General features: G+C 49.7%; 1 protein-coding gene across 1 annotated transcript in view; it reads left to right on the plus strand.

The window, feature by feature from the left end:
- The window catches only part of RGS9 (regulator of G-protein signaling 9), a gene marked incomplete at its 5' end in the record, with an annotated part of 20,527 nt that extends 5,605 nt beyond the window's left edge, over positions 1 to 14,922 (plus strand). Inside the window, 10 exons of the mRNA XM_009872113.1 lie at positions 988 to 1,069; positions 1,421 to 1,483; positions 6,966 to 6,995; positions 7,633 to 7,694; positions 10,073 to 10,186; positions 11,167 to 11,282; positions 12,058 to 12,145; positions 12,635 to 12,773; positions 13,408 to 13,493; positions 14,748 to 14,922. Coding sequence (XP_009870415.1) covers positions 988 to 1,069; positions 1,421 to 1,483; positions 6,966 to 6,995; positions 7,633 to 7,694; positions 10,073 to 10,186; positions 11,167 to 11,282; positions 12,058 to 12,145; positions 12,635 to 12,773; positions 13,408 to 13,493; positions 14,748 to 14,922 — 955 coding nt within the window. The remainder of the gene's footprint in view (positions 1 to 987; positions 1,070 to 1,420; positions 1,484 to 6,965; positions 6,996 to 7,632; positions 7,695 to 10,072; positions 10,187 to 11,166; positions 11,283 to 12,057; positions 12,146 to 12,634; positions 12,774 to 13,407; positions 13,494 to 14,747) is intronic.
- Between the last annotated feature and the right edge of the window lie 2,969 nt (positions 14,923 to 17,891).

A 17,891-nucleotide genomic window follows, 5' to 3' on the forward strand; every position in this document is an offset into this window, starting at 1 on the left:
ACTCCTTTGGAGATAGGAACTTGCCTACTTCTGTGGATTCCTTTTACCTTTCTTACCTCCCAGCAGGGCAGGCACTGCCTTTGCTGTTCAGCAGCGGTTCTGTCTTCACTGGGATGGCAGCCAAGTCATCAGAGCACAGCTCATCAGATAACTGTCTCATTAAACACGAGACTGTTGTTCTTGTAAATTGAGGTCAGACTTGGGCTAAGAGATGCCAAATGCAGTTTTAAAGTTAGGTACCGAGACCGTGTCTGAACCGGCAGATTAAACACGTCTGAGGCTGTTTGATGGTGGTGCTGGGGCAGACTGGTGCGGAGCAGCCTTGTTAACCACAGCGGGGTGGCCACATGCAAACAGCCTTTTGGGAATGCTCCCTTGCCCATGCAAAGTCCCAAATTGCAACCAAGGCTTGTCTGGGAAAGAATTAGTTGGTTCAAACCCAAACCTTGCTAGTGCCTCTTCTATTTAATAGTAGAGGTGATTTGCGTTTTCGTGCCTGGGAACACTGCTTGGTACCGTTCCCAAATAATTTCTGTGAGAAATACCCCCTTTACTGGGAGACAGGGACGAGACATGTCCAGGATGTATCTCAGTGTGACAGTCCTCAAATACTGCCCAGGGACGTCAGAGATGGATAAACATGAGGTAGCAGAGCTGACCGCGAGTAGCGGGCTGTTGGTGTAAAACTACCAAAGGGCCGTCTGTCTAATCAAAAGAGGATGTGTCTGCTCCCTGCTGAGCTCAGGAGGAGGATGATTTCTCGAAAACTGTAGTCACGGGTGGCCATGTGAACAGCATGGTCTGCAGCCCAGAATTAGTTGGGGTGAGGTGTGGTCAGGGGGCTCCACCAGAGCATCCCGCAGCCAGACTGGCACGTGTGGGACAGGGGAGACGGGAGGTGTGTCCCCTTTCTCATCTCACTGGCTTTAGGAGAACAAAATTCAGAAATTCCCCTGGTAGAGTCAAATCCTGTTTTTGGCTTCACAGGGCAGGGAAGGAGCGGAAGAAGGCGGACAGGTACGCCCTGGACTGCCAGGAGAGAGCCTACTGGCTTGTGAACCGAACTCCTGTGAGTAGAGGATGTTGGCGTGTAGCTCTGCTGCCTCGGGGGTGTCTTCCCTGCAGGCCCCTGGGATGAACTCCAACATGCTGAGGGCCTCTGGGCTGGGCACCTTGTCATTTCTTGTCAGGGCAGGGGTCAGCCCAGGCACACCTTTCTCCTTGGTCGCCCTCAAAGGTGCGAGGGAGGGAGGTCCAGCATTCCCAGATTTGGGGGCAGCGCTCCCCCAGGGCGCTGCTGGCTGGGAGCTGCTGGCAGGGGAGCCCTTCAGGGCTCGAGGGTCTCCTTGTGCATTTGTGTGAGCCACAGGCTTTGAAACAACTGCGATACAAAACTATTGTTGTTTCTCGTTCATAACAGCCGGGCATGCTAGACGCTCTAGAGTATGGATTAGACCGCGCAACAGATCCTAATGAAAATAAGGTAAACCAGGTGAGACACGTTGGGGGTTTTGTTTGGTTGGGTTTTTTTGTGGTGGTTTTTTTTTTTTTTCCACGCCTACTAACTTGGGCTGGGAGGACGCAGACAACATCCCTGGGACTGTGGTTTTTTAGGCACGGCGAGTGAGTGAGTCAGCTCAGCTGTGACAGCCCAACAGGCCAGAGGTTGAAGCCATCTCATTGTCCTGGGGGTGGGGCCCTCAAAATAAGCTTTGGCAGTTTCTTTTGGCTTGAAAATACTTTGTCAGCTTTCTTGCCACATCAGTGAGTGTGAGTGTCTTGCTACGGGACATGTTTTCTTTGCTGGTGAAACCAAACTAAGGAATCCTCTGTCTCCAGGTGCTCGTTGCTGCCTTTTAATTAGTGCTGAATAAACTGTGTGGGGTTGTGGGGTGTAAAGGATCAGAGGAAAGATCAGATTTAATATAAAATGACAAAATACCTCCACAAGGGTAGTATGGATCAAGAAAACGGAGAACTTGGTGTGGTGGATAGGAGACAAAATGTTGCCTAAAAATGTGGATTGTATAGCTAGACCATAAAGAAACAAAACGAACTGAGACCATGGAGGCTAAACTGGGTGGGATTGGCTCAGAATCCACAATAAGACAAAAGCTGTCAGTGGATAAGGAGCTGGAGCTGCCCTTCTCCATCATTCCTTTTAAGTGATCCTGTATCTGTGCGCTTAATGGTGTTCATTTGGACATGAAGTCAAAGAGCCTCTCGGCAATTAAATGCAAATGGCACTGTGATCACGCTTGCTGTATTCCCACAACTTTTCATTTTTGTAACAGCTTTTAAACATCTCAACAGGCAGAGGCAGGATAATTGCTCTGGCCAACTGTGTTCTGTTGCTATAGAGACTGAAAATGAGCAAAATGTAGGGTCGGGGTGTATTTTATTCTTCCTTGCTCTAAGTAGCAGCTGCTGAAAGCTTTTTTCTTTTCTTTTTTTTTTTTTCTTTTTAGAGAAAAGGAGCAGTGGAAAGAGAGAGGGATAGTAAAGAGGAGTAAGCCAACTTCCCACCCACAGCTTTACAGCTGACGTGGAAGGAGATTTTAAATTTGTAAACCTGAATCCAGCACCCACTTATTTGTTTTGTGTCTCTCTTCCTGCTCAATCTAGCTTCACTTTGTGGGCCAATTAGTTGTCTTGACAGCTGAGAAAGAAAATATTCCTGGCAGTAATTAATTTCTGACATCAAAATGGCTTCTTTGAAGTTGATATTGGCTTGAACATCTCCTTCACTTGCCTCAGACCCTTTGGTGGGCTGCTGCCTCCCTAACTGGTAGAGTCCTCCGGGGATAAACAGGTGCCCGCACTTGTTTGAAGGCGACTTTTATTACTGAGCCATGGGCATCCCTCGGGGTTATAAAGAGTTAGGAGCTGTAGTTGGGCAGGAGGAGTAAGGCAGAAGGAGCCATCCATTGAACGGCTCATTAAGGGATGCTTTAGCCTTTTGTTGCCCAAGTGTCAGGCTCCTGATAGAGCCTCTGCTGCTTAGAGAGTTACCAGGCAACTGCCAGAGCCCGCTGCCTCGCCTGCAGGGACACACTCGGCTTTTGGCCTTTTGTAACCAGACAGTCTCTTGGGAAGGTGCTTTAGCTTAGCCAGCAGTCACTGTGCTGGGTTCAGGGACCACTGAATGAAGGGCCCTGGCTCCTGTGCGGCAAATCGGCCACTGATCATTGTGACCCTTGCTGGCCTTTTATTTTGTAACTCTCTGTCAGTCTGGCTGCCTGATAAATCACAGAACCACAGAATGTTAGGTGCTGGAAGGGACCTCAAAAGATCCTCTAGTTCAGCCCCCCGGCCAGAGCAGGGTCACCTACAGCAGATCGCACAGGAACGCGTCCAGGCAGGTTTTGAATGTCTCCAGAGAAGGAGACTCCACAACCTCCCTGGGCAGCCTGGGCCAGGGCTTTGTCACCCTCACAGTGAAAAAGTTTGTGACTCCTGCTGCATCCATCACTTTTTTTGAAATAACAGGGTGAGAAGCAGATAAACAAGGTTTGGAAAACCGGCAATTCGAACAAAACCAGGCGTATGGGCTGTCACAGATCTGAGCTCCAGCTGTTGGGCTGGAAGCAGCAGTGCAGTGGAGAAGTCTGTTGAGATGCTTTTGTACTAGACTCAGAATCTGCCTCTGGCATGCAGGGCTCCCAGCTGGCTTGCATGTAGGGGAAGGCTCACATCTGCAGCTGAGAAGAGGTGTTCATGTGTGCAGAAACAGAGCTGTGTGCGTGCCAGTGTGCTGTTTGCCAGTTTAGTGGCAAACTAAACTCTGATGAGAAGCTCTGCCCACAGGTTTTTGCTCCGGCTGCAAGAAAGTGATCTCTGGAGGGAGGCTGAGCGGTGCTGGCACTGTGCTGTGCCTGACGACTGGTGCTCTGGGCACCATCCCCACAGTTGTCCTCGCAGCTCGCTGAGGTCTGCGCACAGACAGGGAGCACTGTGGTGTCAGGACAGAGCGTGGGCATGATTTGCAGCGCCTTGACCCAAAAGGAGCTCTGGAGAGCAGTGGCTTTGCTTGTTCTTCACTCTGAGTCCCATGTGGGCACACGCACGAGCTGTTGTCCAGCTGTTTGTGGCCTCTGTAAACTTTGAATGGTGGCCAGATGGGCAAAAGCATAGTGCCTGTTATCTCCACACTGTGGTCAGGAAGACCCACGCTGAGAGCAGAGGAGGTCCGGGAGAATGGTTAGCTGGAAACCAGCAGATGCTTCGGCTCTGGTGGCTTCAGCCTTGTGGATGGGTTCCAGGCACGAGGCTCTTGAGCAGGTCCTGGCTGCCGTCCGAGCTCTGTGGCATCTGCCTGCATGTGGGGAGCGCTTGGCGGGTGGCAGTGGGCCATGATGAGGTCACGCAGGGTCCCCAAATGTCACTCCTGTGTGTCCGGGAGGAGGATGTTTAACAGCACATGGGACTTGCCTGAGAGAGACCGAGGTCTCTCACTAATTGCCATTTTGATTTGAAGCCTGCAGGGCTGGGAGCTTATCCGCGGTAATTGTGATAAGTCACTCATTAAGGGCATTGCAAAATTAATCTCATTATAAGAAATAAGTCCTTTGTTCCAAGTATTACTTCCTTCCAAAAGAGGGAGGGTGGATGGGTTGTGCAGGGTACTTTGGCGTTCCTGCTGTCAGGAGCAGGGGGTAAGGATGGGTGGGATGGTGCTGACAGAGTTCAGTAGGATATGAGAAGTATTCAGGGTCCCTTGTACCAGCAGTGAAGCTGGAAACTGGTCATGGGAGAAAGGGAGAAGAAATGCTGTGCGGCTCTGGGGTGGAATAGCTGGCATCCTTCCCTTATTTGCAAACATGGCATTAGCTTTAATTTTTGCTCACCCACATATAATTTTCCTGTTGTGGTGGCATTTTCATTCATGCCTTTCTTTGCTCTATATAACATTTAACTGACTGTATTCTTTTTCTCTCTCCTACCAGCTGTTTGTCTCGTGTGTGTGTGGTGTGCTGCCTGCCTCTAAGGCCCCTGCAGAAGATAACACAACTTTACCACCACGTGAGCTGCCTTCGAGCCACTAAGCCAGCACCCACCTCTCCTCACCCCACTGCACCAAGCCTGTGTGAGGCCCCACTTGACAAACCAGAGGAGGAAATGAGGGGCCTTTTAAAGCCATCTAGTGCTTGAAATGTGGTGATTCTCCTAAACGCCGTAGCCGCACTTAACTTCCATCTAATGGAAGGGTTCAGCTGGCACATGGAAATCTGACAGGGCCTGGTTTGTATCTAGGGTTCCCCAAGGAGATGGGGAACTCCTCTTGTGCAGGAAATGGCTGGCCTGAAACAGAAACAAAATTCTCTAAAGGGGACACTTCTATGATGGTAAATACAGCAAATTTCTCTGCACGAGCAGGTGATTTTTTTTATTTAGCCTTCCGTTTCTACGGTCTACCTGAAACAATGATGACACTGTAGAAATGGGGGGAAGAAGTGGTGTCTGCATGGAAGCTGGCCTGGCATCAGGGGCGCAGCTCAGAGCAGAGAAGGGTGAAAACCTTTTCCTTAGTCTGTGTGTCCTCTGTCCTTTGTAACGTGTCCCAGGAGCCTTTGAATCAGCAAGGGAGGCTGTGCGGCCCTGTGACCAATGGTTCTCTTGTCCAAGAGCTTCTTCTCCCCCTTGATCTGTCAGCTCTGACCCTCTCACGTGCAATTTCTTGTGTGTGGCCAGCAGAGTGTCACTGCTGGTGCGGCTGCTGTTTGCTTTCCTGTTTGTCCCCGCTGAGATGATGTGTGCTGCAGTCATTCAGAGCATTCCAGCAGAAAAAGCTTCTTCCCCTTGCAATGCTGCAGCGAGGATTTCTGTTAGTCCTGTGCTGGCCAGGCGAGGTTTGCATTAGGATCAGATGGGCTGGCTTCACAGTAGTGCTGTACAGACTGACAGATCTGCGGCATCTCTGCCTTCTGCTGCTGAAGTGGTGAGTGTGCCCTCTCAAAACCAACCAAGTTTCATCAGAATATATGCTCTTCTTCCATATATGGAACAGTTTCTCCCTCCTGAGCAGGACTAGTGATGATGGTTAAAACACAGAGCAAATCTGCACCAGTATCCTCGTGATGGTCCCCTTACAGAGCAGCCCTGGGAGAGGGGCTTTCCCAAAACAGGGGCAGCTCGGGCTGCAGGTTCTGCTGGGAGAAGCCGGCTGCCTGTGGCATTCAATACCAGATGCTTCATCCCTCATCGCTCACAAACTCCACTTCCCCAGGGCACTCGACAGACCCGTGTCTGTCCCGGAGTGAGCTCCATAGGGGAATTGTGGGCCGGCGATTAGCGGCACGACTTCTGTTGGCTTAAAAGGAAGATGCAGAACTGAAACCCTGTATAAGCCTTTAAAGGCTTGCGAGGAGCATCCCTGACTTAGCCTGTCTTCCCTTCTCCCTCCTGAAGTTTACTTCACACGAAGTAACTGCGCTTCAAAGGAGGCTGTATGAATAAACACCCTGCAGTTAATTTCTTGACTTCAATTGCTCGCTCATTTGCGGGTGACATGTAACATAGTCTGAGTTATTCAAATCACAAGGTAAGCACCCTTTGCGCAGCAGATACTGCTCCTGAGGCTTTTAATTGTGGTGTTTATATTTTGCAATGTGTTGGTTCCTGTCTCCTTTAGCTAATATTGAATGATCTAATCTGTGTCTCGTAAACGAATCTATTTTAGCTCCATTAGAATAACCCCTTAATTGAAGGCACACAGGCAGGCTGTGATGGAAGGAGCAATGCTAAACAGTAAATACAGCTAATGGAACGATTTACGGTGTGTGGATGCTCTTAGCTTTGATGATACACTGATTAGCTGAGCTGCTGTGTTTGATTTTAATTGTAATGAGAATTAATTGGAGAGCGCTGCACAACGGCAGCCCCGCAACAGTGTTTTCATGTCTCGAAAACGACGAGTGAAAGCACCTACCCCAACTTTTAATGGGTTTTGTTTCTTTATTTTACAGAAGAAAACTATGGATATTTATAGGAGAGAGGTAAGGAGTAATTCCCTCGTTTCTGGTCTGTGTTGCTTACGTAGTAAGGCTCGATAGCAGGAGCTGAGCAGTTTGAAGAATGCCAGAGTTTGGCTGGCAGTTTCTGCCCCATGGAGCTTTTTGGTCAATGCACTTTCAGGACATTTCCTGCCTCTGCACCTCCCACCGCCAGCAGCTCCCCCACTGATGGGAAAGCTCAAGCAAGGACAGACACGGGGGCTAAAATCCAATAGATCAAAATTAGTGGTGGGGAAATCGTAGGAGATACATCCAGTGGCGCCAGTTTAGAGACAGCCAAGGATCAATGATAATTACATGCTAAATTATCCAGAGCATTTATAGGTGCCTAGAATGGTGGCTCTTATCCAATTTTTTATATAGCATGGGGAGGACGTTTTAATTACTTGCACATTGCAAAATGCTCTTCTGACATTTGAAATAACTTCAATGAAAACCGCCATTTTACTAAGGGAGTTTAAGGGATTTTCTGATTGCTTGGACCCCCAATAATTCGGGCAGAAGCAGTCCCTGTTGTAGTTAGCCTCGCTACTTGGGAGAGGGTTTGAGCTTCAGATGTAGATAGGCTTGTCTTCACATCTCTGTGTTCCTGACTGTGGACATGTCTGATCCCTCTCAGATCATGTACTATCAGCTGGCCATCATGAAGTCCAGAGTGAAATCTTCTGTCTCTCTCGGAGGGTAAGTTCTGATTTCCTTCTGTTCACACATTCATTAGTCTTCAGTGCTTATCTCCTAATGAGATGATAAAGCTATCTGCCCTGGCAGCTGGTGACTCAGTCAGGGCAGTCGATGTGGCCCCACGCGGTGCTGTTCGTGCTCTTGGGGTGGTGCTTTGCCTGGACCAGGAGGCACAAGGCGCAGGAGGGATCAATCCCAGCCATGACAGAAAGGTTTCCTTGGAGCTAAGGAGAGCTGTACTGTGAATGTCTGCAGAGCAGCACCAGCCTCTCCGTTGGGATTCTCTGGAGCCAAGAGATGGTCAGGCTGGTCAGTGATGGGTGGGACTCGCAGCTCTGCAGCGTGGAAAGGCAGCTGCGTGGAGGCTGCTGTGTGAGGATGAGGCAGCGTCTGTCCTGTGCCTGTTCCCATGTGGGCTGAGTAACTCAGCAGACACAGGCTGCCCCCCCTGTCCCTGGTCCCCAGCCTGCCAGGCTGGATTCAGCCCCAGTGAGAGTTCTTGCTCGTATTGTGATGCTCCCCAGAAGGCTGCAGAGCTGGGATAGTCTCCAGTTGTTCTGTATTACAAAGGAACACACACCTCTCTGTGAACATCCAAGCAATTAATTAGCAATTCCTGTTCTCAGTGGAAGCGTTTCCTGATCAGATTCTTGAGGAAGCCAAGTAAGCGCAGAGCTCCCAGTCCTAGCGTTTGCTATTAGTGTTTGCCACAGGCATTTCTTACCTGGAATCGTAGGTGCTGGCCAGTTGCCTAGAGGTGCAGTGCGCGCCACCAGTCTGTTTTATGGAGTCATCACCGCCCAGAGATCTGTATCAAATCAAAGATAAACAAGGTGCTCAGGTCTGGTCCCTGGGAGAAGACAGCTGTGGATGGATGGAATGGCAGGAAGAATCTGGGAAGCAGTGCTGTCTCCTGAGAACCACGGCTTGCAAGGCACCAGCAGTTCTGCTCATTTCACCTGTCACTGATTCCCAGCTCACTTAAAAATCTCCTGCCTCAGTTTTCCAAGCCATGAGCAGGGGGACACCTGGCTACCTTCCAGGAATTTTGTGGTGCTTAACTGTTTGGCAATGGAGCTTTTGACTCATTGGTTCTAGTCTTCTGATGCGATAATGCCTATCACCTAGATCAAAAAATCCTCAGGCAAGTTGGATCTCCACCTCAGCTGCAGGATTGGGCCCAAACGGAATTATTGATGAGGATATGAGCAGCAACTGGATAGTGAGCATGCATCAGAGCATCGCATTGATTTAGGAGGAACTGCAAAGTATTAATCATTAAAAGGACAGAGCAACGTTACATGAGTTGACAGGTTTAGATTTGTGGCTTGCTTAGCATATATGAATTGGAGTGAATTATGCAGGTGCTGAATGTCTCGGCATTTCCACTGAGAGGGTAGGATCGAGTACTTCTGTGCCCAAGCTGCGGTATGCTCTGTGCAGCAGCATTGTGCAATTGTAGGATCTATGCCACGGTGCCTGCCAGCAACGGGCCCTTGGACAGTGCACTCCCAGCCTTGAGCACATGAAAGCACTTTGGCCTGGAAGGAATTTTAAATGCAGAAACCAGATGATTTTTTTCAAGAATCAAAAAGGGAGGAGAAAGCTAAAATTCAAGGACATTAGTGAAATGGGTTGCAATTACAAGTCTGGCCAGCTTAGAAGGTAGGAGAAGTGTTTGTCTGGTTCCTGCTAGGATAGAGACATTTTTGCTTGGTGCCAAGCCCTCAGAGGCATTTGCAGAGGAACGATCTGTGCGGTGGGTGAGTGGAGGGAAGGAGAAGCTGGGACGTGCCCTCAGCACTCCCTAACCTCTCCTGGAGCTCCCCGGGCTCTCCTATGCCCCGTGGGAAGGCTGAGGAGAACCCACTCTGAATGGAAACAGCACTTGCTTTCCTCTTCTCTGGCACTTTTCTCTCTGCAGCTTGTGGCGTGGGATTGGGCCTTTGCCAGCTGGCTGGAGAAGGAGACAGAAGCCATTTAGGGGCTTAGTCCCACCTCCTTGAAATGAAGAGGTGAAAAGAGTTGACAGAAGAGAGACTTGTATCTCCCAGCACTTGAGCTGGCAAAATCGCTACTTTGAAAGACAACCACAAGATGTTTGGGAAATGGAAAAGATTAACTGAGCTAGTCTAGTTGAGAGGCGTCCCTGCCCATGGCAGGGAGGTTGGATTAGATGATCGCTGACCTAAACCATTCTATGATTAATGAATCAATTTTTCTAGTAGGGCAGGGGCTGTATTCCAGATCCCCGTGCTGGTAGGGCTGTACTTCTGAAGATAACCTGTAATCTGTGCAACCATTGATTTGATTGTGATGAGGGTGGCTGCAATTCTTCTTGCAAAGTAATGTTTTGGTTGTGTTGGATTTACCTGCAGGCTTGTGAAATACTCTGAGCAGTTCCTCTCCAGTGATCCTATCCTGTCCGGATGTCTCCCCAGCAACCCCTGGGTAACAGATGACCCTGAGTTCTGGGATCTCAATGCAAAACTGTATGTATTGTCAGCTTGGTGCTTACACTGACCTTTACGCTGATAGAAATCAGAAAAGGGAACGGCTGATTTTGTCATGGTACCTGGTCTCTGGTCATGAGCAGGGAAGCGCTCCCTTTCTGACACAGGTTGGCCGTGCTAAAGAAACTGTCTCTTGGGAGTAGTCATGCTGAACTTTCAGCATCATCTTCTTCACGTGAAGCCTTCCTTAGCATTGCAGAAATTCCTTAACTGGTGATGAGAGCGTGCACTCAGCCCAGCTAATCCTCCCCTTTCGTGAGTGAATTCCACCATTACTAGCACAGGAATGGAATGTCACCATGAAATGTCATGTTCAGGTGTAGCACTTGAGTTAGTGTTAACCTTTCTAAATTAGGTGCTGCCAGTGGCGTAGCAATTCAGGGTTCTGCTGCTGGCCCTTGGTCTTTGCACAAACCTCGGGCTGCTTTCTTAGGAGAGAGTTTGGATTGGAGGCACATACTGGTCCATCTCTTCTCTGAGGTCTCCCTTGGTTTTCCAGTCAAATAGGATTTGCTAATTATACAGCGACATCTCTGGGCTTGAAGCATACCACACATTGGTGGTTCTCATTTGAGACCAGCAATCCTGTTAGAGTGCTAATATCCCATTAGACAGCCCCAAAGGATACCTTCACAGAATGCCTTGGTGAAAAACAAAGCTTTGGCCAACAACCAGTGCCTCCTCCAGAATGGGACTGAGTCAAACCTCCGGCAAAGCTTGGCCATCAGTGTGACAGCAGCATAAATCCCAGATAAATCCTCATCCCGCTGCGTACCAAGTTGTTTAATTACAGCTTACTTAGTGGGCTGACTTTAAGAGCTCATTACAGCATTCTGGAAAACAGAGAGTGCTGAGAAATCTCTTGGCGTTCCAGCGAAGGGCATTTTTGGTTTTAATTAATCTGCCAATTAGACGGGCCACATGAAGCTGGCTGTGCTGTTTGTTTTCAACCCGTGCAGAGTGGAAATCCCCACCCGAATGCGCGTGGAGCGATGGGCCTTCAATTTCAGCGAGCTCATACGGGACCCCAAGGGTCGGCAGAACTTCCAGCTCTTCCTGAAGAAGGAGTTCAGCGGTGGGTCTCTGCTGGGTCTCTGCCTTTGCCCCTGCCTTTGCAGGAGGTGCTGCGAGCTGAGGCCATGGCAAGGTCTCCGGGGGCAGGTGGTAGAAGCAGCGGTGGCTGTGCAGGCAGTGCGAGCGCTACCATCTAGTGGCACAGGACACAAAACACAGCCCAGAGCCCCCCCTGTTCCCCGCAGAAGCTGGAGCTGGCTGGGTTCACACGCTCTTGCAGGTGTCAGCCAGCAGAGAGCAGGGGAAAGCTGGTTTTTACCCCCGGTCCCAAAGGGATTTTTCAGGTGCCTGTAAGAATTGGAGAGACAGTCACAGAATATGAGGGCTTGGAAGGGACCTCGAAAGATCTAGTCTAAGCCCCTGCCAGAGCAGGGTGACCCAGACCAGGGCCCGAAAAAAATCCAGGTGGGTTTGAAAGTCTCCAGAGCAGGAGACTTCACACCCTCCCTGGGCAGCCTGGGCCAGGGCTCCAGCACCCTCACAGGGAAAAAGTTTTTCCTCATGTTTTTGTGGAACTTCCCATGTTCTAGCTTACACCCATTATTGCTTGTTCTATTGCTGAGCACCACTGAGAAGAGATGTTCAAGTCCCTTCATCATCCTCGTAGCTCTCGAGTCCAACGGAGAGCTACGAGGACGATGAAGGGAGTAGGTCCCAAGGAGACTCCGCACTCAGAATGGGGACCAACATGTCAAACAAATTCCAGCTGGGAGTTCGTAGGTGGGATTGTGTTTTCCTCGGTCTCGCTCTCTGCTGACTGTGTCCTTGCCACGCAGGAGAGAATCTGAGTTTCTGGGAAGCCTGTGAGGATCTCAAGTATGGAGACCAATCTAAGGTCAAAGAAAAAGCAGAAGAAATTTACAAGTGAGTGTGATGATTTTACATTCTTAAACTCTTTGTACATGAGTCCTGTTGCCTTCTCACACACGTTTTTCTCCAAGTGACTTATTCCTGAGACTTCTCTTTGTAAGCTGCTGTCTCATGTGCCTGTCCTATGTCCCCACGTTGGAAAGGTGCTTCTGAATATGGAGGCATCAGTATTGTTTTTTTATATACTTTTCCTCTCTGTTATTAAATTTAGGTTTTAGCCTGCAATTTAAATAGAGGAGTGGAGTAGCAAAGATCTTGGGACTGACAGGAGAAGAGACCCTTTTTCACTTCCAGTGGGCTAAAAGTTGCTTTATATTATGTGTTAACAGTGCAAGAGGAGATGAGTGCAGCTTTTATTGAGGAGGAGATTGATTGCCCAAGATCAGGACAGCAAATTGTACTGGGGACCTTTCATGCGTAGAGAGGGGAAACTCCAGGAATTCTCTTGTTGCTGACAGCACTGTTGATCTTTTCTCCTCGCAGGCTCTTCCTGGCTCCAGGAGCAAGGCGCTGGATCAACATTGATGGCACCACGATGGGCATCACCGTCAAAGGCCTCAAGCACCCTCATCGCTATGTTTTAGATGCTGCTCAGACCCACATTTACATGCTGATGAAAAAGGTTTGGTATTTGTTTCCAAAGCCTTAGGGGCATTCCAGTTTCTTCGGGCTTTTCCGTGCCTTGTGGCCTTTATTTGAAAATCCCTCAAATTTGCTGACTTTAGCAGGCAGTGGTTCAGGCTTTTGTATTTTGCTGCTTCTTCCCTCTAAAGCAGCGTGTCACCGGGGTGGTGGAGGTCAAGTGTCTACTGGAAGTCCTACTTGCTAATACCAGCTTGGTCACCGGCTCATCCAAAGCTCAAACAAATCTTTTAACTTCACTCAGTACCGCTCCATGTGCTGCATCAGGTATCCCTGTGGTGGGATGGTCATATCCAACTGAATTTCAGCAGTGGATGGGAAAAGCAGTAGCAATTGTGGTATTACCGCATGAGATTTGTATCAAGAGCTCATCTCAGACCTTTTGGTCTGGATCTTACCTGGGAAGCTTTACTGTGAGATGGAAAATGCTGGGAATTTTACACCAAGGTGCAAGGTGATTGGTTTAAATAGCTATATTTGCCTGAAAGATGCAAAGTCCCTTGGGCTGCTGGGTTCCCAGCCTCTCTGGCTCCTGAGCAGCTGTATTTGGTGATGGTTTTAATAAGGGTGTTTGCAGCCCATAACTACCAGTTCCTCTTTTTTCCTCCTAGTAGGACTCCTATGGCCGTTATTTAAAGTCTCCAGTATACAAGGAAATGCTGGCCAAGGCTATTGTGCCGCAAGAGACTGTCAAAAAAAGGCAAGTGAAACTGGGTGTAATTGTGGGGTTTGTTTTTCTTGTTGTAGCAAGGGTAGAAAAGGCCTGAGTTGCAGGCAAAATTACTATGATTTAGATGTTCATTTAATTAAGTAAATTTTTTTTCTAAAAAGATGCCTTGCTTTTAGCCTGATTATGCTGTTTATTTGTGAGCCTTTTGGAAAGTGGCTTGTGAATTGACTCGACGATTGCTTAGCTGCCTTGTCCGTTGGGTCTGTTTAGGAAGGCTGTGATCTTTGAATTAGTCGTGGCTCCTTTCCTAGAAGGAGGGAGTGCTGTGTCCCAGCCGTGGGAAAACTCCTGCCCATGAAACACCGGCTGCCAGAGGAAACACGGAGCCACCGCAGGGTCCTCCACAGGTTTTGCTCAGCTCTGAGAGGGCTTTCTCCAGACCAAGATGAAGCTTGGGTAGCAAAATTAGGCCATTTGAACTGGAGTTACTTCCTCAAGCTGAGCGTGCAATGTCAGAGCCGGGGTGGGTGGTGTGCTGCTTTCTCTGTTCCTCTTCCACTTGCCAACCTAGCAAGCAAGAAAGAGGAATCATGGACTTTCACACCATTGTTTCATCTAAATCCCATTTCAAGTCAGTGAAAAAAACCCCTCTTGCTGACTTGCTGGGAGTTTGGTTAGTTTTTCCCCGAGCCACACGTCACACGAGTGCTGGCAGGTGCTGGTTGACCCCTGGAGACTACCTTCGTGTTTGTCAGTGCCTGCTCTGGGGACAGAACACTTGATAAGCTAAAGAGTTTTTGCCTCATCCAGGAGCAGCTTAACACTTGATCCCACTGCTGCCAGTTATGGCTTTGCTGAAGCGGGTAGCGACTGTTTTTTGGGGGTATCACAGACATTTGAAAAACCTGCATCGGTGTCCTGAGGACACCAGAAGAAATTCCATGGATGGCAGTTGTTTGACTTCGTGCTGAGTGTTGTTACATGCAAATACTTACAAGAAAAGGAGTAATGAATACACTGGTCATCTCCTCGCCCTGGAGTCCCTCACAAGGACCAGGACCAGGACTGACCTGATGTTTTCAGGAGTTCTGGAGCTGATGTGTGACACTGAGTCACTGAGTTGTGCTTTAAACCACCTTGTGGGCATTCGTGCTTCCTTGTTTTGTGGGTGACAGTGTCCATCTCCGTGTCTGAGTTTGCCCTCCTGGTAAGTTTACTTACCAGACATGAATTTTTGGTGCCTTTTCAGTAACGCCCTGCTGCTTTCTGTCACCCTCTGCACAGCTCCACTTTCACGTTCGGACGCCGCCACCTCCGCTCCAGCCCCAGCCCGATCCTCCTGAGGCAGCAGGAGGAAGAGGCCAAAGCCAGAGAAGCCGCCACGACCGTGGACATCACGCAGGTCATGAGCAAGCTGGATCGCAGGAGCCAGCTCAAGCAGGAACCTCCTGCCAAGTAGGCTCTGAGCCCCGCAGGGCACACAGCGCAGGGAAAAGACAAGCCGGGGCTGGTGTTGAGCTTCGTCTCCCCTTCCTGAAGGTGTCAGTGCTGCTTTAGGTTTCCCAGGCCGACTCTGCCACCAGGCTGCTCCCTGCACGTTGCCATGGCTTCTGGAGCCGCAGATGTCACTGCCCAGGCATGTGAGGCATGGCAGCCTTGGCTCGGGGTGCCTCCCCTCCCAGGTCGAAGCGGGGTTGCCTTCTGGCTGCCCCCAAAACCTCCCGGAGGTTGGGCAGCCTGGCTGCCTCTCCCTGCCTCCTGCTCCTCCAGGAGGTGGGATGGCACAGGGCAGAGTGAAGTTCTGCTCTCCCAGCCCTTTGGGTTCCCATCAGCTTTCCTTGGAACAGAGGTGGATGGCCCCTCAGGGAGCCAGGCGAGGTGACCCACCTCAGCACAGGTCCGTCCTCTCGGGGGGTTGTGCAGCCTCCCAAGTGGTGCAGGCCAGGCACCCCCCGAGAGGAATGCACCCCTTGCTCCAAGTGTCCTGCGTCCCCTCGCTGGTGCAGTGGAGCCGCAGGCAGAAGTTTGGGTTAGGCTTCTCCTGAGAACTGTAGAGATGAGCACTTCTGAAGGTTTAGTTGACCTTTTGAAATCTAATGACAGTCCCAAGTCCCGCCCGGCGCGTTGGAGATGCTCAGCAGAAAGCTCTGCTCCCGCCCGTGACTGCCCTGCGTGGTGTGCCGGTGTGGAGAGCCGGCTCTACGGGAGGGTTTGAGAGATGCTGACGCAGCTTTGTGTTTCTTTTATCAAATCCTTCCTACCTTGTCTTGTCTTTTTCCTGCTCTTCTATTTTCTGTTGTTTGAAAAAAAAAATCCCTAACAGGAGCTAGTTCCAGTTGTCACTGGTCTGTAGCCCAGAGGCAAGGAAGAACCAGAGTAGGGCTGTTAAGCGGTGATTTTGACTTTAAGTCGTGTGTTTGTGGTTTTTTTTTTTGTTTTTTTTTTCCATTTGCTCTGTTAGAGTGAGGCAACCTAAAATTAGTGCTGAAGAGCTCAGGGAGATTCCAGACTTTGCTGGGAAACCCCGGCGTGTCTGGACCAGGCCAATGGTTACCAGAAGCGGTAAGATTCCTGCAAAGCCCAGTAAAGGGAATTGAGGGGGGCAGAACAGCTTCCTTGTTTGTTAAAATTTAGGGGAAGCAGAGGGACTGGTTGGGAGCAACTGAGGTCTGGGAAGCTTCTTCACTCTGGTTTGTATTGTTTAGCCATTTTTACTGCTGGTATGATGTTATGGGAGATGGAGAGCGCTGGTGTTAGTGGGAGCCCTCAGGGTGCATGCAGACCAGCCCAGCCCCTCGAGAACAGGGCGATGGTGGGGCGATCGCTGTGCTCCCAACAGCTTTGAACGGCGATTCTTGCTCTCCCCGCGTGTGTTATCAGAAGCAGAATCAGAGCTGCACGGTCTGATCTGGTGTCGCGGCAGAATTGGCCTCCTTCGCTTTGCAGCTGAGCTAGGGAGATTTTCCTGACCTCCGTTAACCTAATGGTGATAAACCTTCTTCAGGGGAATTGAAACCGAGTTGCATGAGCTCTGATGTCAAGGTCTGCTTGCTAAGTCTCTGCTCTTATTCCCAGTGGAAGCAATGGTAAGTTTTGCAATGCCGTAAGGGTGAGCAGGCTCAGACCATAATTTTTTTTTAAATTCTGCTTAAAACCACCCAGCTTTTGTCATTATCATTGAATGCAATTTTGGTTCTGTTTAGCTCAAACCAGGAGAGTCAGGTACATAAGAGCACTAAAAGATCCTCAAGAAGTTTGCAGGGTTGGTCCAAAGCTCCTTGGATGTGGTGAAGCTCTGCAGTCTCTTCAGAGCTTGTATAACACGGAGCACTGAGCACGTTGGGATTGCCAGGATGTAGTAATGTGTGGAAGATCAAGTCAGGATATAAACAATAAATAACAAATCTGTGTGTTCCAGTCAGTCCCTCTGATTCTACGCTTGTTTTGTCTGCAGTTTTGCTTTTCATGTTCTCTCTATCCGTTCCTTTGTGTGGCTTTTCGTCATCTCAGCTTTGCATCGCTGTCCCCCTGACGTGGGTTAATGCTGCATGCTCTGGAGCCACTGAGCTTGTGAAACACCAGTCCCACACTCGCAGGCAGAAGCTGGCTCTGTTCTGTTTATGGCTGAACAAGCTGGCGTGACTGAGCGTACCGCTCCTCTGTCCCTCGCTGTTCAGTTCCCAAGGAGGAAGGTCACTTGGTGCAAAGTGTGACCAAGGTACAAGCTGAACTTCACTTTGTGCCAGCCAAGAATTTGTTTGTTTCCACTGGAAATCAGAGCAACATGTTGTTTTGTTTCTTGGCTGTTGCTTCCATGCATTCATCTGTCTAATAAAAATAAATGTAGAATATTAAAAAAAAGGAGTTCATCCTTCTCTGTCTTGTCTCGGTGTGTTCATCCTTCACTGTGTCCTCTCTCTGCTGTGTGTGTGCACGTTTTCTGTGTGTGCCTCTGCTCTCAGCACTTCTCTTTGGACACTTGAGCTGCATTTCATTTCTACTGGGAGCGAGTCCTTGGGAAACAGTGGGGAGACCCTGGCACACAGCATGTCCTCTGCTGCCACGTCTGTTCTTGGGCTTGGCCCGAGGACTGAACTAGTTGAGCTGCAGACGTCACAGCACCAGCCAGGGCCCCGGGAGCCTTCAGCGCAGGCTTGTGGCTTCTTGAATTATCAGTCGTCAGGGTTTGGAGCTCTGTGTCCTGTTTCTTAGCCACCCCAGCAGGCAGCATGTTGGTGCTTTGGGTGTCACAGGGTTATGCTGTTCGTAACCAAGATCCCATTCTCTGGATAACAAAATCCTCTGTGCCTGGAGCTAACGAGTGTAAGGAACGAGACAAGCTGGTGTCTGCTACAGCATCCTGGCAGGCGTGGGGCCAGGTCTGTCGGCACCCGCTGAGGCTGGTTGCAGTGACCCTGGTGCTCTCTG

This window comes from Apaloderma vittatum, unplaced genomic scaffold (genome assembly GCF_000703405.1).
Source record: "Apaloderma vittatum isolate BGI_N311 unplaced genomic scaffold, ASM70340v1 scaffold12246, whole genome shotgun sequence".
In the NCBI taxonomy this organism is placed as follows: Eukaryota; Metazoa; Chordata; class Aves; order Trogoniformes; family Trogonidae; genus Apaloderma; species Apaloderma vittatum.